General features: G+C 40.4%; 1 protein-coding gene across 1 annotated transcript; it reads right to left on the bottom strand.

Annotated features, from left to right (window-relative positions):
* Positions 1 to 1,466: 1,466 nt before the first annotated feature.
* On the bottom strand, positions 1,467 to 2,794 carry msx3 (muscle segment homeobox 3). Its single transcript, XM_046070355.1, has 2 exons — positions 2,326 to 2,794; positions 1,467 to 1,946 (listed from the first exon to the last, which is right to left on the bottom strand). Exons 1-2 carry the CDS (start codon positions 2,684 to 2,686, stop codon positions 1,540 to 1,542), a joined length of 768 nt encoding a protein of 255 aa, XP_045926311.1. The 5' UTR covers positions 2,687 to 2,794; the 3' UTR covers positions 1,467 to 1,539.
* Between the last annotated feature and the right edge of the window lie 20,871 nt (positions 2,795 to 23,665).

Consider the following 23,665-nt stretch of genomic DNA (forward strand, 5'->3'; position numbering starts at 1 on the left):
ACGAGAGGACGGTCAGAATTTCCATAATAGATTTTAATATTTGTACAAAACACCCTTTCACCCATCAGATATAAAATACACTGTACATTATTGACTGATGTCATCAGTCATGTTTAGCCTTTTGAGTGTTTTCAAAAAAATAGTTGACTTTTATTTACATTTAGGAATGAAACTGACTGGTCTTTTAAGAGCTCTTTGAACGTCTGTGCAAAAGAAATGTAGAAAGGTTTTGAGGTAATCTAAAAAGAAAAATGACATTTTAAATTACAATAGGAAAGCAGATTTTAAATCCATTTGTATTTTTGAAAAAGACAATTATTAAGAAGTTAGAAACAAAAAGTTGTGTGGATAAGATATTGTAATAGTAAATTCACCTTGAGAAGATCTCATGGTTAATAGTTAACCATGAGAAAAGTCTCTGAGCAGAATTTATTTTAAATGGCAAAAGTAAGAAAAAAGTTTGAAAATGAAACTTCTAAAACAAGTTTTAGGCACACTTGATTTCACTCCAACAATATCTGAAAGGCACTTAGAAGCACTTCATAATCTGTTCCACATGGCTCTTGTTATTGATTATGAACTATTAAAGATGACCCACTTATTATGATTGTAAATATGGACAAACTTTTGCACTAATTGAAGTGTGTTTGTTGTTGTTGTTGTTGGAGTGACATTGAAGCTTGATCTTGCCTCTCCTGATCAAAATTTTAGGTCTAATATCAGACTTTCCTTCTACCTTCAGCTTATAAAAACACATGGGCAGACTGTGTTACTATAAAGTCTGAGTCTATGATTAGACATTTCATTTCCTCCAATAGCCTATTAAAAGTAGGGTTTATTTGATTAAATGTTGATGTTTTTTACTCCTCCGAAATTGGAAATGGTGTCCTTTTGAAAATGTCTTAGCCTGGTTAAGCCTGGTTTTCAAAAGCCTCTGAAGCGGAAATAAAAAATGCATGTGGACACTTTGTGACTCATCACGAGTTATTGCTTTAAACCCACAGTTATAGGCCTTTAAAAAACATGTCTCTTGGGAAATTAAAATTACGTTGACTAAAGTATTTCGGAATGCTGGAATAGAAAGTAGCTAGTAATTCCATGTGACATTTTAAAACATTTAATGCGAAATATTAGCTCTGTGAGAGTCCGTCATTTAAAAATAAAGTATTTTAATGAATACACTGCAAAAATGACAATGTTAACAAATAATTTCCCGTAAAGCAGACTAAATCTTAAATTATTATTATTTATAGAAAACGAATGAAAAATCATGAAAAAGGAGAAGCCAGTGAAAATATTTCTCTTGTTTCTGTTCAATGAGTTTCTTGAACGAACTGACTATTTTAAAAAAAAAAGATAATTCTTCTTACACCATTATTCCTATATGTATATATATATATATTTACAATAGGCCTAACAGGAAAGATTTTACATTTGATGTAATAAAAGATTTCAGACTGACAGAGTTGGTTCTTTTCGTTATGAAGGCATTTTTATAAAGGCAGCCATCCCATCGGTGCAGTTCAAAGTTAGTAAGGGTTAGGACAAGTAGTACATCCCATATGGTCCACTGAATAGTCCTGGGACAGGTAAGGCAGGCCGCGGTCCGTTCAGGGCCCCGTAGAGGGACGGTGCGCCCATGGGTGCGCTCAGTGGGAAGGGAAAGGCGAAAGCCGGCAACAGCGGCTTCGCTGCCAGCTTGAACTTCTCCAGCTCGGCCTCCTGCAGTCTCTTGGCCTTGGCCCTGCGGTTCTGAAACCAGATCTTGACCTGTGTCTCTGTGAGGCTGAGGGAGTTGGAGAACTCCGCTCTCTCCGCGATGGAGAGGTACTGTTTCTGACGGAACTTCCTCTCCAGAGAAAGCAGCTGAGAGGTTGTAAAGGGTGTTCTGGGTTTCCTGTTGTTCTTGTGTTTCCGTAGATTGCACCCGGTCGGGCTGGGGAGTCCTGGAAGTACATTTAGAAAGTCAAATAATTGGAATAGAAAATATATGCTCTATATGATTTAAGTATATCTACTACTGACTTTGCCTGTTCTTACATCATGCAAAAGCCAAGCCAAATCAGGGAAATATCAACCACAGAATATTTAGGCTATATATGCAGTTATTTGCAGTCTCAGCGTTTTAAACCCCCTCTCCATCATCTATAGATTTCTTAAGTAGGCTATTTAAAATAATTTCCTCATCTGTGCACTATTAATATTTGGTAAATTCACTAGACCAGTTCGTGGAAGGTTCTTTGGCGATTTCCAGAACAGTTTTAGACTGTTGGAAAATAGCTTATGATTCTCAGGATTAAGAAAGAAAGAGTACACCACACTCACTTGGAGGGGATGCGTTAGAAGCCTGACACCACGGGCTCGTTTCCTTGTCGCTGAGGTCCACCACCTCTTGCTTGGACCCATAGAGTCTCCTCGGTGACGCACACTCTGTCTCCTCTGACCGGATGCAGCCTGAACCAGGACCGGGGGAGTGGAGGCTTCTGTCCGGTGTCCTGCCTGATATGAGAGATTCCACACTGAAAGGCAGATCTAAACTTTTGGTTTTACATCTTCTGACAGATGACAGGTCCAGCTCGTCAGTTCCCATGCCACCAGCGGCTCGGTCCTCTGGTGAGGTCTCCCCCGGAGCAGCCGAGAGTGGTGATCCCTGCGCAGGATTCATTACGCACGACTGAGGTGCCATACAACCAGTTGTCCTGCCGCTTTCTCCGTTGCTGTTTTTGTTTCCGTGTTTTCAGTCGACGGAATCTATGTTCTTGGTCAGGTTCCTCAGATGTTGTGCAGCGAAGTGGTAAACTTCTGTTTTTACGCACGGACTTTCCTCTCTTTTAGTAAAGTGCCATAAGTTCCTCTCTCATCTTACCGCCTGCCTATCAGCCTATCGATGTTTCCACGTGACTCGGCTAAAACGGTTTCTGATAGGTCAGGCTTGTAATGACCGTGTTGTGGTCCATTTAATGCGCCTGTGGTGCCTTGACAGATGCAAACCTCTGTTTAGGGGCGGAGCTCGGAATTCTGAGTGCCCAAACTAAAATACCCCACATCATCCATGGGTTTAATTTGCGCACACTTACACATCGCAAGACTCCATAAATATATTTAAATTTTTGTGCACAAACTTCTTTGTTAGATCTGAATATTGCCTGATTTAATATGTTGTTTAATATTGATAATGTTAAAGCTGTTATTTATGTTATGACATACCGTAAACTTCAATTAATGCCTATATTTGGGACAGGCATCTATATGAGACAGGCCTTTAATTCACAAATATCTTGCTCAGCAAAGATGGGAAATAGGCTACTGTCAAATTTATTTATACCCGTATGAATATTACTTTTCTACTACTTTTGGCTATTGGATAACATATCAGTTACAAATCATTAATTTGATATTGGCCAAACCCATGCAGAGAGATAGACTATTGTAGAAAGTATGAAAGCCAAAGGTACCGTAGTTATTTCAACTTGGATTCATTTATGAAAAAACGTTTTGATTCTTTTGATTGGTGACCCCTACAGACTAACTGATGAACAATGGACACATATTCTGACTTAAGAAGACCGCTTGAGAGGTAGTGGATCACCACTTTTTTTTGTCTCTTGTCTTCCATATCATGCCGGTAAATCTGAACGAATTATACTTTGGGGCTCATTGTTTCCGAAAATTAACTAAACGATTGAATTGTGGACCAATCTGATGTGTTGCATGTCCGTATTGATTATGATTGTATGCACAATATAAGCAGTTTAGGACTAGCTCAAGCAGGTGACCCAGTGGGATTTAAGAGGTTTTATACATCCTGAGTACTTCTATAAAAACCAGTCCAGGCGTCTAATTGAGACCTGTGTACGTAAACGTGTAGCCACACCAGGCCAGTAAAAGGGACAGGGGTCTAATTGGGACTAAGCTTTTAAAGTTTTATGGGATACAAATCAAATGTGGACCATATCTTACAACAACCTCAAAACTGTTTTCTTAAACCTGCAGTGCAGAACTTTTGCGGAACTCCCCCTTCTGAAAATGAGAGTAGTTACACAACACTGTTGAGAAGTGCTTAGGACATATAGCTTCTGCCATACTGAGTTGCTGCAGTCTCTATGGTGGCTCCCCCTTCCGCTCCAGCAAACCAATCAATGCTGGTTGGCATAAAACACGCCACTGCTAGTTCACCAACGCTGGAACGTCATCACTATATTTTAAAACTCTGATATACTGTGAAATACAGAGAGAACCCGTTTGGCAAGGGCTTAAATGTAAAAGATGTCGCTCACTCTAGCTTTAAATACTTTACTCTAACTTTAAGCTGGACTAATCAATATGTTTATTTTAACAATGGATCAAATGACTAATTGTAATGTGAAAAGTGCTGCTTGTAGTGAAGAACTAATCATCACCTGACTCTGCCGTTCCCCTCAGTTCTACAAAGCATTTTAGCATCTTTCAGCTCATTGTTTTGGTTTTGTGACTCCAGTGTGTTACTGTTTTGTTTCAATCTCACCGCTCTCATCAACCTTGCTTTCAGCAGCTGCTGTAAAGCTCTAAAAAACCACTGTATGTTATCTGCCCATCAGGTATGTAGCAGCTAAAGAGCCAAATATTTTCCTCAGACCAAAACAGACATAAAAGAAGAGTCAATATTGGATTTACATTCGGCCAGAAGCACCACTCCAAATGAATGATAATGTTGCTTTGTGTCTTCTGGGATGTAAATAGGCAACTGCTTACTAACACTTTTCCCATATCAACTTTAAAAGGTGATTATATGTCAGTATTGTGTTTACAGTTTGTTCTGCTACACCCAAGTGGCCAAAAAAACAGCAAATGCAGGTTTAACAAATAACAGATCCTAAACTTCACCCTATAGGTGGCGCATGAAATTCAGTTTTAAAATGTTTACTAGGTTAACAATTTTTCGTTATGTTGCCAAAACTATAGTGCCTTGTTGTGGGACCTTGTCTGAAAACTTGTGCTTGAGAGCATGCTGACAGCAGTTTATCACAGTGTTTCATTAGAGCAGCAAGGCAATCCAGGCTGTGATTTACAGTACTTTTTTTACTCTTAGGAGTTATTATCACTATAAATTTCTATCTTGTGTCCTGTAATCAAATTATCTAAGGCTGTGTATTGCCCATATTTCAACCTATTGTGTTCAATTTCTTTAATCCCTTTTAGAGACAGTAAAACCACAACTAATGCTCAGAGGCCCATTGAAGAGGCCCATCCAAAATTGGCCTTGTTTGGCAGCTCTTCAAATCAAGTCAAATCATTTTCAGCGAAACCAAATATGTGAGAGTTTTTCTCTCTTATGGAAACTGTTGTTGTGCCTGCAGCAGCCCACTGACTGACTGTGTGTCTGTAGGACAGTTGGTTAAATGGAGTTAACTGTTTCTCTCCCCGAGGTACATTTCTGCTTTGATCCTGCTGTGCCTGGCGCCTGTCTGCTCTCTCTCCCCTTCTCCTTCTCTGTGTGACAGTGATAGATCGCTGGGTAACCATACAAGCTTTCAATGACTGTAATTTAGTGCCCAACAACATTACATTCTCCTCTACTTACAGGGAATATTATCACACTAACTCTCCTCCTGTTTGAAAAGGGATGTAGGGCTGTCTGTAATGTTTTGTTTCTCTTCCATTGTTTTATAATGAATAAGTAAATGATATTTCCTGTTTCTCTATGATTGGCACACACATGCCAGAAAAGTCAACAATGTGTATTTTGGTTTGAAAAGTGAAAATCTATCTATAGTGCAGTAGCTGCACTACAGCAACATTCATTTAATTCTGAAAGGTTTTTGGATGTGTTGAGCTATTTCCTCCTTCTTACAACTTAGTAGAAAAGCCGCGTGTAAAAATGTATCTAGATTTATCTTTCATCCATTTAATTTATTTATATATTATCTAAAATGGGATGACACAACCCTTACCTTAAATGTAATATTAATTTGTTAACATGCTAACATTTTAGTACAGCTGAGATTGATGGGAATGCCACTAGTTTTGCAGATATTTGGAGATAATCCAAAGTATTGGAAACATTAAAATTTTGACGTAATGATGGCAGAATATTAGTCAGGGAATCACCTCATCAAGTCATTTGGATTCATTGTCAAAACTCATTTTTTTTATACCAATTCATCCTGCACATGTTTGACCTGTTGGTGGCGCTAGAGGAAAAGTCAACATAGTCATTAGGATTCAACAATAGAATGTATAAAAAAGTGGACATAGCTACCATAACATCACCCACTGGTTTGTGGACCAATGTTTTGAAGCCTCGAGTTTGGCATTTCAGCCGTCACCATCTCGATTTCTTGGAGCCAGAAGTGACCATATTTGGATGAGAGGGTGGAGCTGGAGGGATGACTGCTATGGCTCTATCTTGATTGACAGAACTCTGTGGTAGCAACTTGTCAATCACAAGGTTGTCACTTAGCTTAATAATTTACAAAATGAACATTGTGCTGTATTGAAGGAGATTTGAAACTACCAATTGAGACTATCCTAACTCAATAGGAAAGTGTTTACTGAGGTAATAAATCAAGTGATCAATCAAGTTTATTGGCTTCTCTTTTCGAACCCAGAGGTGGTGATGTCCACTTCCTTCATACAGTTTCAACAGGATTCAACATTTGAGCAAGGCAATCCATCCAACAGTGGAGGACACATTTCACTAACCTGCCAACCTGCTGGTGGCACTAGAGGAAATGTCAGTGAGTCATGGGAAAATATTACGGATTCTGGGGAAGTTTTTACACTGTATTTCCCTCATAACTTCAAAGGAGAAGCTTCAACCAGTCAACTACTGTCTCTCACACACACACACACACACACACATAGTTACATACACCTCTCTGAATCCTGCTGGCTTGCCAAAGTGGAGAATTATTTAAGAAGGTAATTGTGGTTTTTAAAAAAGTTCTCATTTCAAACCAAACATCTTGAAGCAGGCTTTATATATTTAATTTTTAAATCTTTCGCTTTCATGAGAGTTGGCAGTTCTTACGGCTATCCTAAGCAACCTTGGGGGAAAAGGGGGGCCGGAGTCATGTGGGATAAACATTTATGAAACGCACAGCGGGGAACTTTGTGGTGAAAGTGTATCGTCTTTAAAAGAGAGGCCTGCCTGCTGAAGCATAACAGAACATTATCCTGTGTCTGAGTGGACCTGCCAACATTGGTATGTCAAAATGTCCATAGTTGTGAGATCACAAACATTCCCTTCCATGCTGAAATTTAAATTGCACATTATGAATTGTCTTTCTCTCTATAGACAGAGCGAGGTGTTGATTGCTACATGCACAAGTATCTTATGATTTGGTCTGTTTCATGCAAAGATGTGAAGTCAGCTTTGCTTGTGTCCTTAAATTGGTCTCTCCTCTTGAAACACAAGTAACAAGTCAAGTCTCATATCTATATCTATATATGTATATGGCAAATATAAATTACCGTCCAGTCAGAACTCAAGTCTTAATCATAAATATTTAGTAAATATCAGTTCACTGCCAATTTAATGTCTGAAATAAAACATAACATGAATTTTTAATGGCATATTATGTTTTTAAAAAGAAGAACAAAAGATACTCTGTCTCATCCTCAGTTTATACATATGTACAACTTGGATTTGAGCCAGTCTTGAGTTCAGTTCATGTGACTTAAATCCACAACTCTCACACAGAACGTCATCATGTTTTGTTCATGTATCAATACACAGTCATTGAGAAATATTAACTTGTGTCACATGGCAGACTCAAGGGGACAGAGCTAATTCTACCTTAAGAGATTCAATGAGATAAACTGGGATTGTAGATTATTTATTTTGTTCTTAAGCACCAATTATTGTTTCAATATGGCACCATGCTTGCAGCACTCACACTGTAAATTGGCATTAATTATTGCAGTAATCAAGCATTCGGGCTGACTTGGCTCTCGCTCAGAGTCACTCAGGCCCAGTCATGCCAACCAGTGATGTTTCTCCTTATCTGATCTGAGCTTGAAGGGAACTGCAACAACATGTCTGCTTTGATTAGTTGTTTCACCTTTCCCACCATCGTGTTGTGTCATGTTAACTGCTACTCTCTCTACGCCTACTGAAGGCTGAACAGGTCTAACCTGTTGACTGTGAAAAAGGTCAGATATGACCTGCTGACCATATAATGTGCTTAAATTTTCTCTAATGTGCCTCAGGTGGTGCTGAGCTTCAGATATCACCTGAGAGCATTTCAGGGTGTCACAGAGGAAAACATAACAGAAGGTTTTACTGAGAGTGACTACAGGCCATTTAAGACATCAGTATACTGCAACCAAAGTGGTTGTCAGATGGTTGAACAGTGTCTGAAACCCCTAAGCCCCAGACCTTTCTGACGGGTCTGTGTTTGAACCTCTCTGTCAAGTACTTCCTTGACTTTTCATGCTTACCAGTACAAGAATGCCTTTCAGGAAATGTTAGTACAAAAGTGTGTGCTGTTATCCCCATTTGAACAATCATCATGCCCCTCTCTGTGACGGCACACTTTCCACGCTGCCTTAGAGCGGGGCCTTTCAGAACAGCACTCACTGTATGCCTTAACACTTGTGGTCGGACGATTTCACCGACCTGTTCACTCCAAGCTTCCCTACCTTTTCTCATTACAGCCAGTATGGGCGTTGACAGGAGGCTGCTTTAAGGCTGACATTTTTGTCATTTCATCCTGTGTCATGGATTGTAGTACAAGATGACCAAAGCACTTGTGTGAAGATTGAAAGAAGTTCAAATTCTGCCTTTCTTATTCACCTCTGCACATCTGGCTAATCATTGCGTGAAGTAGACATGGCTGACAGATTGTCGTTTCTAAAATTGTCAAATGCAGGCTATTCGACTGCAGCATCGGAAAATTGTTTGGGGAGGGGTTTTAAGAAGCTGTTTAAGCATCCAGCCAATACCTTGTTTGAAGCATACTGATCTGTGTATGTCAGAAATTTCTGGGCCTTCTGGAGCGCTGGTAGCCCAACGGTTACAGCACAACATCATGTCAACGCTTAAATTCCAGTTGAGGAGAGCTGAGGAGAAAGAAAATTCATATCCCAGAATTCCATAAATTCAGGCAATTGAATCTCAAACGACAAAATAGTAAAGGATATTAATTTTTGCGTAAGCTGAGGTTTTAAACATTTGTTATGATGATATCTAAGTAATTTCCTTCTAAAGGAGGAAATACTGGGGACTCACATGGCAGATGATGCTTGAAACCTTTTGTAATTACCTGATGGGTTGTTGATTGGTTAAGTGCTTTTCATTTATCCTCTAAATGTTAGCATGACTCGGCGACCAGGGGAAAGCGTTGACAGGCGAGCAGCAAGCGGGTTATTATGCCTCTGTGTGTTTTGTATGTAGGATATTGGGTTTGGTGACAGGAAGGCGCGTTCCACATGGCGTCTGACAGAGATGAGCTGAGTGTTTGGCTGACGTGGACTCAGCAGTGAGTCTTGCCCGCGGTGCCAGGTGCTAACAGGTGAACACAGAGATATTGTTGCTGTATTGTTGTGATCTGGGAGCACCGGATGGGGACAAAGGGAACCGGACACCCTCTCAGGACCTGGAGCGAGCCAGGGGTTAGGGTGAGCTCAGTGACGGCGCTGACAGCAGGCGGGGGGGACTCAGATGGTAGCCTGCACTCGGTAATGATAATGACAATGATGATGTTAGAGAATGACCCACTAACAGAGGCTAGGGATGTCAAATTATCATAGCCTCTTTATTGTCTGGCCATGATAGCATATGTAAGCGTTAGTATGAGAGTGATGACAACAGAGGAGCAGGGAACATCACAGGACTAATGGAAGTAAGAGAAACCTGACACACGCACACACTGACAAAAACAAACACACTTGGAGGTACAGCTCTCCCCACGCAGTGTCCGACTCTTGAAATATAGAGAAGCTCAACTATAAACTACTGAAAAAGTCTAAGTGACTGTAATGAGAGATTCCAGTGGTTCACAGTGGGACACGGAGGCCTTGCAGTATTTAGCAAATTTGTGGTCATATGAATTGACTGGCGAATGTTACCACAACATACACTGTGTAACAAAGTGTTATTTCCTAATTGCGTATGCATCCAAAGTATAGAAAATGGCTATTATTCCCCACAAACTTTGCTTTTGTGGCCAGGACAATGATATTTGGAAATTTACCTATTTCCAATCAGATAATGGGCCATTTTTTGTCTTTTCGTTTCATAATGCCCAATTTGATGTGCAGTGGTTGCATTAGCACCTTCCAGGGGTCCACCAGTCAATCCCACTTGTTCTATCCCACAGAGAACTCTGTCCGCTGTGGCTAGTCCCGCCTGTGGTAGTTCGTCTTGGTGTCCCTGCTGTCCTAGAGCCTAGTAATGTGTAGTTTTAAATAGCAGGGAAACTTGGTAAAACCCCTTTAGAGACCCATCAGGAATGCCACCATTCTGAAGTCTCCTATGACCTCCCAGCCCTATTCATCATACTTAAAGGCGTCCAGCAAGGTCTTGCTGTTGTAATCCTCTTTAAGGTGCATCGAGTGAGCCAAGGGAAGTGACTGGTACTTGTAACCATGTTTTTTTTCTGACTTTATGTGAACGAAAAAAAAACTTTTCTCACTGTCCTGTTCGCAAAAAAAGTTGTGGACTATTTTCTATTGTGGGCTATTTTCTATAATATACTTTGGAGGCATAAGCAATCAGGAAATAACAATTTCTACCCAGGAACAAAATCGTGTTACATAGTGATATAATACATACAGTATTATCTTCCTCACTCTCATCTGTTTCAGTTCCCCTGTTTCCACAGGCAGTCTGTAGATTTACTGTGAATCTGCCACAGCATCACTTCTACTTTGCCTCTCAATGAGTAGCAGAATGAGGTCAGACCACAGCACAGTGGGACGGTATTGAACATGGTTTGGTGTAGGCCCACTGAAAGCTCAAAATGGCGCACTGATTTGTGTCAAACAGCTGTTGCCAGTTGACTGTTTGCAAATTAGGTTAAACATTTCCCAACAATATTAAAATTGACTTCTCTGAAACCACTCAAGTAATGGCAGCTGTGCTGCAACATGCTGTGACACTTTAAACTGTGACAAATCACACACAGCAGTACCTGTTGGGAGATGACTGGTCCACTGAGACACTCAACTGAAAAAAAGTCAATTTATTTTGCTTGTTTCTTATTTTTAAGACCTCTATCTTATATCTATCTTATACCACTTTTAGTTTAAAAGGAGACTAATAGAGGTGTAACAATATGTCCTAGTAATACAAAAATGTGACATCCTGGAGCTGAACATTTAATTACAAAGTTTATTGAACAGTTATGACTGAAAAGTACACATTTTAGTTTGCATATGTTCCAACTTTGTTAAAAATAATGCAACTATATCTAACCCTGTATGGTGTACTGCACCAAACAGTGAGCTAATTACTAATTCCCTACAAATCATCAACATTTGTGACAGTTCGACATTTTGTGACTTAGCTTACATGCTTTCTTGCCAGAAGTTAGATGAGATGCTCCATTTCACTCTCATCACTTTGCAATCAGTATGTAGCTGAGCCAGCAGCCTGTTAGCTTAGCTGGAAGACTGAAAACAGATCAAAATAGCTAGCTTGTCCAAAGGTGAAAAAATTTGTGGTAACCTAATCTGGACTGTTATGTCTGTAGATTCATATATACTGTGCAAAAATATATGGTTGTGATCTTATCTCACTCTCAACAACAAGAAAACAAATATTTCCCATAATGTCGAACTATACCTTTAATGGATGACAGCTAAAAGCACCATTTTTTAACATTTTATACTTTTTTCCTTTTTTTCCAAATGACAAATTTTGAGAGAGTGACTCCTTTGGACCTATCAAAAGCAATATCACACAAAGTTCCAGAGGGGATTTTCTATTATATCCGATGCATGTCCCTCGGAGCTTGTGACTCACACTGACTTCAAAAGTTGGAAAGTAGATAATGCCAATAAATTATAGGATCATCATGTACTCGAGGCTCTGATAATGTTGACCACAGACGAGCCGAAACTGGAACAAATTGGGGTTACATGCTTTGCTTAGGGGCATTTTTTGCTCCAGCTCTAGATGGTGGGAATAGCCCTTTGCATTTGCTTCCCCCTCATGCAGCTTTTTCAGGCCATCAGTGAATTTTAGCCACCATGATGTTCTGGTCACACACCTACCTCTCCAACAAGAGGTTGTTATCTCACATGTAAAAATAGATTCTACATTTAAAAATATTGTTTAATTAAAATATATTTAGGGCACTAACCTGCATTTGTGTGAGAATGTGAGTGCACGCCTGTGATCTCAGCTCTGTGACAACCTGAACAAATATGCTGAGTTGATTCTTCTGCGATTACAATAGATTCCACGTCATCTCATGAAGCTCTGAAAGAGATGGGAGGGCACAGCAGAGGCCCCTGAATAAACAACCATTAAATTCTCCCTATGCCTCCATGAGGAGAACCTTCAGACTTGGGGCAGTGCTTTCAACAAAACAAAACAAAAAAACAGACAGAAACAGAATAAAACATAGGGAGAGTTTGAATTGGTCCAATAAGGAAGCCCCTTTTTTACCTTTAATACTTAATCTTTTTGGATGCTTGGAAAAACAGAGAAAGATTAGTGGACAGTCAGATAAAGCGACGAAGATGGGTGGAGGGAGAGAAGAGGGGGATGATGAAGGAGAAGATGAAAGCTTTGTTGTGCTGATGCTTAATGAGCTGGAAAACGCAATTGAACTTCTCTGACTGTGGAAATTGCTGTGAGGGCATCGTAAATTAGCGCCAGTGTGGGAGCTAGCCTGCTGACAGAAAAGGGGCTTTGTGTGGTAAAGGCTTCTTCACAGGCCTGCAGCCACTGAGATCCTCACAGCAGTATCATAGCTTGAGCTGTCGCACGACAGAGCACTTCCACGTTCAAGAGTTCGGTGGTTACTCTTGAATATGGAAGAACCGTATTTTTGTGCGCTCATTTGCACATGTGATTCTTGTTCTCCGCTCTACCACCCCGACTGTTGATCTGTGTTATCAAAACACTTTTAAAACTCTGTCCTTATGACCTTGGCTTGCAGTCTATTTTTTCTCTGTGTCCGGCTACCTGTGGATTATTATTCCATAAACAGGAAGGCCAGACAGACGAAGATACGACATAGTGGATAAGAGATTATGGGAGTAATGAGGAGATGCGTCTCACTCTTTTCTGATATTTAGTAAACTCCAAAGGGTGACTCTTCATTCTGGCTTTGCAGGCTTGGCACATGCCTTCTGTTACTAAGTGGCTTCATATTGAAAGGCTCTGCAGCCGCTATTCTCTCTCCCACTGGGTGCCAGCCTCGCTGCCCTGGCAGCTGCTGGGCTTTAGAATAGACCCATAGTTCCCCCTCTGCAGGTGAGCTGCACAGCCAAAACAGGGCCCCTCAAAGGCCCTTTCAGAGCCTCAATAGGAAACTGACTCGGGGAGAGAGGAATGGGCACACAATGGTTGCCTTCTCTGGACACAGAGAAGATGGAGATGAGCTATTGGGGTTCTGCTTTAGTGTTGCTTATAGCCATGTCGAGGAGAGGTGATGAGAGAAGAGAGGATGAGTTCCCCCTGTAAAGTTTTTGAAGGCGTGGTTCTTTCTCCACAGCTCAGCCACTGCAGTGCAGGGATGTCCTGTCATCCTTTGTTTCTGATGTAATTGCTGTGCCTTAAAAACCTGACGAAACAAACTGTTTTTTTTTTTCCATGTCTTGGGGTGACGGGTGTGACACTCAGCTCTCATCCACACCTCCCCTCTCTCCACCCCCTCTCCTCCGCTCCCGTCCCAGACCACTGGAACTCACTTTCGCCCTGGCAGAACTTCCCATGCAGGCAGGAAAGAATGCACCTCCCTCTGCTCCGTCTCACCTCCTTTTCATAGTTTGCTTTTTACAACTTTTATTAGCAGCAGCTTTCACTGACATAAGAAGAGTTGGCAACGGAGAGATTGGGCAAGGGAGGGGATGAGAGAGAGTGTTTAAAAGAGAGTGTTGTGGGGATAGAGTAGAGATGAAGGAAAGGAAAAGAGGGTTATCCTCTCTCTTTGTTGGTAATTGCAGCATGTCCACATCTTGTCAAACTAGAACAAAAAAAGAGAAATCCTATTTGACAACCTGGATCCTTGAATCTCTGCTGGGTAATTCACAATTGTGGTTTATTATCTCACTAATCATATTGTGAGTGAATTCTTCCATTGTGGATACTTATGGTTCTTTTGACCCATTTGAGACTTTAGCAGTCCATACCTTACTCTGTGATTTGGTCACATACCTTAGGGGGAAAATCAAACACCAAAAAAAAAATGTACCCGCCAACCAGAGATGGCGGCGCTGCAAATAGGCTTGGACGATGAATGTAGTTTGCAGCTTGTAGAGCAAAGAAGGGAACAGTAGGAGGCCATGTTTGTAGTTATATTTCTGAAAAACTGGTCACAGTTTCTGGAAATTGTGGATTTAAGCATTGGGCCTGGGCAACGATGTTCTCATCCAGGGAAGAGAGTAAACATCCGTGCAATGATGAAAATACCTTGGAAGACACAAACCGCTAAGGTTTTGCTTCAAAATCTGCGTGACCGAGTGTACGGAGTGCTGAGGTCACATATGGGCAGAGTTGTTAGTATAAACTATAGGAGCTAGCGTGGCTGTTAGGCTAACAACAGCATTCCGCGAGTTGAAAATTATACAGCTTCTTATCAAACAGTCTCTCGCTGGAGTCTCTCTAGCGAATACATCTTGGCCCTGTGACTTACATTTTTAACATGTGATGTTGAGTGCTTTAGTAAAATTCCTACCCGAACGAATGATGATGATTGTAATTTAAATGTTTGTGCATATTACCCGCTCCTGCTTCAAAATGCAGAAACATTTCTACTGCGTATTCTTTTGTTATTGTTTACATTTCACATGAGATTTTAAAGTCGTCTGAGAGATTACGGAGCCTTTAGCTGTCTAATATAATTAAGTTGGGTAAGAAGATGCTATCAGTCCCTGTCTCATTTTCCCTCTCTTTTCTTTCTCTCTCCCTCCTTCCTTCTCCTCCTCTAATCAGTTCCACTCTGTTATTGCTGGCCCTGGGCTGTTGGGCTGTTTGCCTCTTTGCTAAACTGCTTTCACAATCATGAGACCAAAGCCAGCTCAAATGTCTATTAGACCCTTAAAAACCTCACTCAGGCCCACATTCACTGTGTGGCTGACCTTACGGTGGTTGTTGCCATCATTATGGAATCAATGCTAGCTGATCTGGCGCTCCTCACACCTTCTTAAACAAGGAATCGTTTTTCCTGCTGAAGTTAGTTGACCACTTTTGAAAGGTTAAGTGGTGAATAGGGGCTCTCATGGCAGCGCAGAGGGCTGAGCGGACTGACAGAGACAGATTGTGATTGCAGCCCTGGAGGACATTAAACGCTTTGAAATCCAGGACAGACAGTTCAACGTAAGTTCTGAGGACAGATATGCTCATGAATGCACCATGCTTCATGTACTATTTGCTCTGAGGTTTTGAGAAGAAAGAAGCATTTCCTGCAGTCAGGCCAGCTGGGAATGATTTAGTGACATTAGTGAAATCCCATTCTGGCAAGCGTCTTTCCTCAGGGATAAGTTCATAGGGCTATGTAAACCAATAATGTAATAGTAACCCTCTTTAGTAAGATTCGTCTTGTGTTGGCTTATTTGGAGAGGACACACTGGGCAACATTATTGTATCTTCTACAGTGCAAGCAGCATCTACTGAGATTAAAAAAATAGAATAGTGTGCTATGAGATGTGCTATGTTTTATTGAATAAAACTTACAGTTACATTTACATTACAAATTTGCTGCAATAAACTTCAACATATGACTCATAAAACCTACCAAAAAAAGTTCCTGTTGACAGTATGGGTGTAACTATTAACTCTGCTCTGTGCACCTTTCAGCGCCTTGCTTGAGTACTTGATCTCTGACTTTCTCCACATCATCACATCTCATTACTAGGAAGAGAAAAAAGGCTAATATTACTATTAGAAGTTATGTCTTCCATCAAGCAGTGACACACAGATTTTAATCAAAACAGACAAACCAATGTGTTGCTGAGTAAAACACCCTAAACGTTTTGGCACATTATTTCCTTTTTCGTGTTATGCTTTGCTGTCACGTAACACTATATCATAGCTTGTAAATAGATGCCTAATGAAACAGTGATTAGAGAAATTAGTCACAATAAGGCAAATTGAGCTAAGTGAGAAATTTCAAGCAACAACATATTAGTGCAGCAGTTACAATAAATGTGGGAGTTTCATTTGGCAGTGATACGAGGAACCACATGAACTAAAACTTGTATAATAAATAAACTCTACCTATTAACTTTCACATCTTAGTTCAACTTCCACAATCCCATAATCAGAAATACACAACTGCAGCATGGCTCCTTATACGGCTTTCTACTTTCGCTCCCTTTACTATTTCTGAACTGTTTGACTATACAGTATCTGTAATATCAAACATGTCCAACAGCAACAAACTTATCATTGGAGACCTATGTAACAGTGTGACACTGGTGCTTATTTTATATGTTGAGCTGGTGGGAGAGAATCAACTTTACTGATATTTTAGTTTGGCATAACACCAATAAACAAGGCATTCAAAAGACTTATTTATAGTGCTGTGCTTTAACGCAAATTTGATACAGCAGCACGTAAGTAGCAGCAAGTTATCAAATATCAGTAATGGTGACCCCCTTTCCCTTTCATGCTGTGTCTGTCTTTACTCCGCTGTTGAATGCGTTCTGCAGGTATGTAATTATGGTTTGAAAAGGTAGGAGCCAGACTTTCCACAGGGCACAGCGTGGGAACAAAGTTAGGAGGTGAGGTTAAGGGAGCGCAGTAGCTGCAAGGTGGCTACAAACTACAGAGATAGACATCTAGTCATCTTCAAGAAATGAAAGTCTGTTAGTGGAGTGGATTCGGAGGTCTGACTCACATCCTCTGACTGTGCCGAGAATAGTTTAAGTGGCATTGTATGAATGATGTGTAATGGGCTTTGCAATCTGGCATGAATGGAGGTTGTTATAGTAGCTGTAGTTGATGAACGATGCATTACATGTAACAGGATTCCTCAAATCTGAGTTTACAACTCCAACAGCCTTTATTTTTTTTACTTTAAATGCAAATATCTAGAAGTCTTATTTATCACTCTTGTATTCTCATTTCCCTGCAATTAAGATAAGTATTTGTAATGGTGGGTCAACATTATAAGTGGGTTAAACAAATTTACAGTAAAATCTATAAATCTCTGAAAAATATAAATCTCCACTTCCTGTCCTCATCCTGACACCAAGACAGCCTCGTAATGATCTGTTTTGTGTTTTAAACTTAAAACAGACAATTGTTTTTTATTATACTTACTCATTATTGCCCTTATCTGACATAACTTAACAGAAAGATCAACAGAAAGGTTATGGAAAAGTTACATTAGATACTAATTTTAGGACAAATTGGTCCCTTTATGGTGGGAGGCAGCATTGCTGTAATGCCACGCCTGCACACGAGAACAGCCCTAGAAGCAGTGATCTAATTAGTTTGCGGATACATGATGAAGACCAAAGATTAAGTAATCATTTTAATTGAATCAGTTGGCTTTGACATTCTTTTGTCACCAAGGAGTCTCTAATTATCTTTTGTAACAAAGAAACCACTGGTATATGAAGTATGACAATGGTCAAAAAGGAGGCACAAATCACATTAATTGAGGTACAAATAGCAGTCTTTTATTATTCTTTACATATTCTCATAGGCTTGTTATTTCTTACCATAAAGGAGTGTATGAACCTCAAAAGATGAGAGCCGATCATATCTGTGTAATATCCTCATTTGTACAGAGAAGAAACTAAAAGCAGACAAAAGAGCAAAAAGTTTCATCTGCCCAGAGTGGGCACATGTTTCTTTAATAAGGATGAAAGCGCTGTGCTCTTGTAACCGGATCTCTCTGTAGCTGGCAGCTTTCCATCAAGGAAACAGCAGGATCCTCTTTTTAACCCAGGAGCATCAGGACAGATGGGAAAGGATTTCTGTGATCGTTTGGATACAATGTGTTGTGAATATCAAGGCAAGGGGCAGCAGTAAAGAACATCTGTAACACCTGTACTCACTGTTAACACCTGTACTCACTGTTGTGTCTCTCTGTCGCCATGACAGTGTTTCACAGGATGTGCTCCCCGCTGAGTGCATTGAACTGACGGCTCTGATGAATTCTGTGGTGCTGGGGGTCAGAAGTTAAAGGTTAGGGGTACTCCAGCTGGCAGCCAGGGCCACAGTGGTCTCCAGTGAGGAGGCATTCAGTGGCTGGAGCAGGAGGGAGAGAAGGGGGAGGCAGAGGAGGCTGAAGTTGTTTCTCTTTATGTCTTGTTTGATGTACTCCGCCCTCAAGGCCTTCTATTTCCCCTTCTGGCATAAACCATTACTATCCTCAGATGTTGGAAAAACCTGGAAAAACACATGTAGCATTGTATAGACCTCTTTATCTCTTAAAGTAAAAGTTGCAGGTTTAAAGTTTTGGCAAGAGAAAACCATATCTGTGAAACTACTGTTAGTGCATGTCTGTAGTCAAATCCTTGCAGTTCCCTGGTTTGTCCTATAGAGGGTAGAACTCTTAATTAATGAGCCACATGTGCCAAGTGTTGGCATGATGTGTGTTTCATTTAACAGAGTTTTCCAAAACATTAGTTCTGCACAAGTGGAAAATGTGTTTAATGAGAAGCGTCCAAAACACAGTAAATAGCCATTAAACTTACTTTAACAGCTCCCACATGTTTATGAGGGGTGTGATTGAGGGAGGGTAAGGGTGTACGGTATGTTTGTTTGTGACAGAGGGAGGAAGAGAGGAGCTTTCCCTATCATTATTGTGACTATAATATAATATTTCCATGGTTGATACATAACTGTCAAAGCAGTATAATCTCTCTGTCAGTTTAAGCAGCTAGTGTCGCTAATGGACCTCTTTCACACAGATTCTCAGATCAGCTTTTCAGTAAGGTCAGCCATATTCCTCTGCGTCTCCTCTCAAACCGACAAAGAGCTTCCCAGTCTTCTGTCATCAGTTACATAATAGACTGAGGGGAAAGTTGCTCTTTCTGTCTGTCTGCTGTGTAGTTGTTGCAGCTCTGGGTTCACCTCCCCTTGTCTGCCTCGGCTGTCATCAGCGCTATTGTTGTGCCTGTCTCAGGCATTACCTGTGGAGCCAGATAGTAAGGTGGCTCCGGGCCCCCAGACTGACTGGCTCATCACTCCCCTAATTTTACCCCCCTAAAATCCCACCTGTTCATTGAGGAGACATTTTATTAATGTCTGTTAACTGCAGTGTCAAAAGCTGAAGTGCCTGTGTGCAACTGTTGAGCAGATGGCTCACTTATTCACTCCGGCCGCTTCATAAACCTGACAGCTCCCCTGTTCACCAGACCATCGTCACAACATTTCATGTTCGCCTCCGCTCTTCCATGGAGGTCTTCCCCCAAGCCCTGTAATTCGTGCGGTTTAACTCCACTGTGAGATGTCTAATGTGTGTTTAATGGGTGTTGGTGAAGCCTCAATTAAGTTAATTGTAGATCATTGAGTTAATTTTAGTTATTTGGAAAACCCCAGCTTTCCTAAATGTTGTGAGTGTGGGGGATATGACGGAAGACTCTGAGTAAAGACAGTGGGGTGGTTAGCCTCAAATACAGCCCTGCGCTCCGGGACGACCTTTATGGGATTTACTGATAGTAATGATGGTGATGATGAGGTTTTGGTGCTGATGATTGTTTTAGTGCGGAGGAGTGACTTTTCTGTTTGCATACGAGGCGTACAATATGTTGATTATAACATTTTAAACAGTGTGTATTGAGGTTTAGCATGGAGTCTGATTTCTCCTGCTGTCGCCTCTTAAATATTCTGTTTTCTATTTGTTTCTTTGCCAGTAGAGAATCTTGATAAAGATGCCACTTTAAGTCAAGTAGAAACATGATGGCCGCATTCCTCATAGTCTTAGCAGTAATAAGCAGTTATTGGTTTTGGAGCAGAGCCAGGACATCAGATCCGCACTTAAAGTTACAATTTTGAAGAAAGAGCTGTCATCAGTGGCAATGACATATTAATCTACTGTATCTGACTACACATTGTGCAGTAAGTGGTGCTGCAAACTGTCCACACATGCATTCATGCTCCTATACCAACACTCATACAACAACTGTGTAACAGAAACATGAAGCAAAATGTAGCCAAGATCATTCATTTTAAAATGGGAATTTAGTCAAATATTCATTTTGGTGGTTAGCCCCATAACTTGCTGCAAGCTTCAACATTTGAAGCATGTTTTCTATCACAGATTTACAGGCATAAATCATGACTTCATGCTGCACTTAAATAGTTACAGACAGGCAATTTATTCTTGGCTCACTCCTTGCATTTTGTGCAATAACATTGTGTGACTGTGTGTGTGTTTCACAGTTTATTGGCAGCAATCATTACTTGCTGACAAATCCCATTCGTTCTGGTCTTTATTGTTGCCCTTAACATTTTCTAAAAGGCTTGTCATTCACATTATACATGTGCGTTCGTACCAGCATACACGCCTAACCAATAGCAGGATACAAGCAGAGTTATGCAGTGTGACGGAAAGAAGGAAACATATATGCTCATGCAGTTGGCAGATCAAACCAAGCATCTGGTGGCGTCCGTAGGTGTCAGAGCACAGTCTGTACACACCACATATAAAGATTCATTTATCCTCAAATCACCTGCAGCCAATTTGGAAGAAGAGAAGCTGAGGGTGTGTTAGAGGCTCATTAAGAAAGATTCCACCATCTCTTGTGCTTGTTTTGCTTCCAGGCTTGATAATTACACTACGTAAACTTCTTCATCACCAAAGATAGGTAAATTCAAACTCGTAGAGATACTTATAGACACGCCATATATCACCGACGTGAGATAACATAAACATAACATAAAAATGTATGTATGGTTTTTAAATTTCGAGCATATCAAAGCGAGAATTATCAAGAATTAGATGAGAACATCAATATCTTTATGGTCAAAATTATGCTACGCTAGCAGCTGGTTAGCTTAGCTTAACATAAAGACTGGAAACACCTGGAGACAGCTTGTAAGGCTGTGTCCAAAGGTAAAAAAAATCCAAATACCAGTACTTTTTAAACTCACTAATTAATTAAGTTATATCCTACTTGTTTAATGCGTGCATCAGTTTGCTCTTTTACAGTTATGCACATGAGGCAATTTCTGTTGGCTACTGTTCCTTTAAAAAATTTAAATATTGAAAACAGGCATATTTCAGTGCATCTAATTTAAAGTTCACATATTCGTATTCATTTCTGCTGCTCCTGTGTCACACAGACTTACTACTGTTTCCTAACTTTTCTACTAATAGTACTACTGCTTTTAAACTTTCCGACACTTCATCACCTTAGTGGAGTGCCTGAGACACTATTCAGTCTGATGGGGAGCAACTCATTTGCTGAGCCACAGCGCTTTGCCAACCAAAGAGGCTGGTTAAACCACAGATGAGCATGTTTTCCTGTATGCCTGTGGGACCTTCAGAGTTGAAGGAGCAGAGTCCTGTGGTTACTCTGTGCTGGTAGCGGCTGGGCCTCTGGGTACATAATAGCTGTTTCACTGATGTGTGCAGGAAACAGGGGCAGGGGGTAGATTGGTAGAAGCTACAGCACACTTTATCCATCAAACCTCACTTTCAAGGCTTGGAGCAGTGGGATGTCTTCTCCCTGGATTGTGGTTTCTGGGAGACTGACAGAGCATTTCCATAATGGCCCACATCTCCTAGCCTCCATGTTAGTTTAATAGCCAGTGTATGCATGTCACAAGTATGAATCTAGCATGTCTAGCAGACAATCTTATTGAAAGGAACTGATTGACATTTTGGGATATATGCTTATTTGCTTTCTTGCTGAGAGTTAGATGAGAAGATCGATACAACTTTCATGTCTGTCAACAGCCAGCAGCTGGTTAGCTTAGCTTAGCAATAATCCCTTTCACACATGCTGTCGATCTCTGAAATGTTCAGGAACATTTCCTGCATGGGGTCATGTGTAAACGGGAACAGGGATCAATATTCATAAAAATATGTACCTTCAATTTCCCACCTGAAGACCTAGTAACATAAACATTTCAGGGAAGGAATGGATGTGGGGATGGCTCTGTCCCTTTTGAGTTTTATGGTGTTTGGCATCCAGAAATGTTGCATTTGAAAAGGCTCAAGACTTAAATGTTCCTGAATGAAGATGCATGTGTGAATATTGAAAAGAAAATCACTTGCGGTAAGAGCTGCAACTAACAATTATTTTCATAGTCGAATAATCTGTTGATTTTTTTCTCAATTAATTGATTGTTTAGTCTATAAAATGTCAGAAAATTGTGAAAAATCTCGAAGCCCAAGATGAAACCCTTAGATGTTTTGTTTTGTCCACAACCCAAAGATGTTCTGTCATTAATCAATTAATTGATTAATGTTCCAGCTCTACTAGTTATCCCAGTAAGTTTCTCGGATGTTTGTGTGAAAAGAGCTTAAGACTGAAAACAGCTAGCCTGGTCTGTCCAAAGATTAACATAATCAGCCTACTAACACATCAGTAGTTCACTAATTAACAACTAATTATATGATTTGCTTAATGTGAAAAAACAAGCTTTAGAGGTGCAGGTAACCAGATGTTTTACTTTTGGACACTGAGTTTGAAGGGATTGGTACTTTACTGTACCATGACGTTTTTCTTACCATTTTCTGCCTGCTCCTTATCAGATTCTCTGGGCGATTCATACTGTGACCCTAAATAAACTGCATTACCCAGAGGGCACTATGTGACGATCACCTGTTACCATTCTTGCCTGCCTGCTTTTCTCTGTCATGGGCTATCAAAGTAACATTACGTAAACCTTACAAGGCCTTGCTCCAAAAGGCCACAAAGAGAGCACGAACAGAGTCAGATGATGACACAACAGAGCTTTGAAAGTAAAATCCCACCCTACCAGGTGCTGATCGTTTCTGACCCAATAATCCCTCCATATCCAGGTGCCTTTTGTTGAAATATATTCAGCTTTTCATAAAATTGATGCGCTCGTCAGTGTCACTTTTTGTGAACCAACCAATCACAGCCTAGATGGATTGGCACAAAAAGTTAAAATGTTGACATCATTGTTATGCATGAATGGTTGGGATTATTGACAAGTTAGTATTAGCATTAACAAATTAGAGACTAATGACCAATGTAGACCTTTTTTCTTTCACAAAGGTTTGTGAAAGAACAAAACCTACAAAAGTTATAGATGTTGGTTTGTATTTCTTAAACTGCTCATCCAGGTTGTGGATAAGGGGAGCACTTCTTTTTCTTCCACTTCACACGCATGCTATTTCCCCCTGCTTTGAATCTTTAACAAAGATAACCAGCTGCTGCCTATAGCTTCATATTAAGCATACAAACATGAGAATGGTATTAATCTTCTTTTTCCCAAAATGTCTAATTGTTCCTTTAAGTGTGGACTCAATACAGAAAGCAGAATCAAACAATAGTCAATTCATAGTATTTAGTATTTCACAGACTTAAAGATGTCTAGCATTTACTTGCTTAGGGAGAGCATTTTTGGGAAGAAGAC

Source organism: Micropterus dolomieu, linkage group LG15 (genome assembly GCF_021292245.1).
Source record: "Micropterus dolomieu isolate WLL.071019.BEF.003 ecotype Adirondacks linkage group LG15, ASM2129224v1, whole genome shotgun sequence".
NCBI classification, from domain to species: Eukaryota; Metazoa; Chordata; class Actinopteri; order Centrarchiformes; family Centrarchidae; genus Micropterus; species Micropterus dolomieu.

What these genes read in the sequence shown, in the direction of transcription:
- msx3 (XM_046070355.1), bottom strand. Translation starts at nt 2,686, where the DNA reads ATGGCACCTCAGTCGTGCGTAATGAATCCTGCGCAGGGATCACCACTC. An exon ending in TTCTAACGCATCCCCTCCAA is followed by an intron (nt 1,947 to 2,325) that starts GTGAGTGTGGTG and finishes ATGTACTTCCAG; the next exon opens with GACTCCCCAGCCCGACCGGG.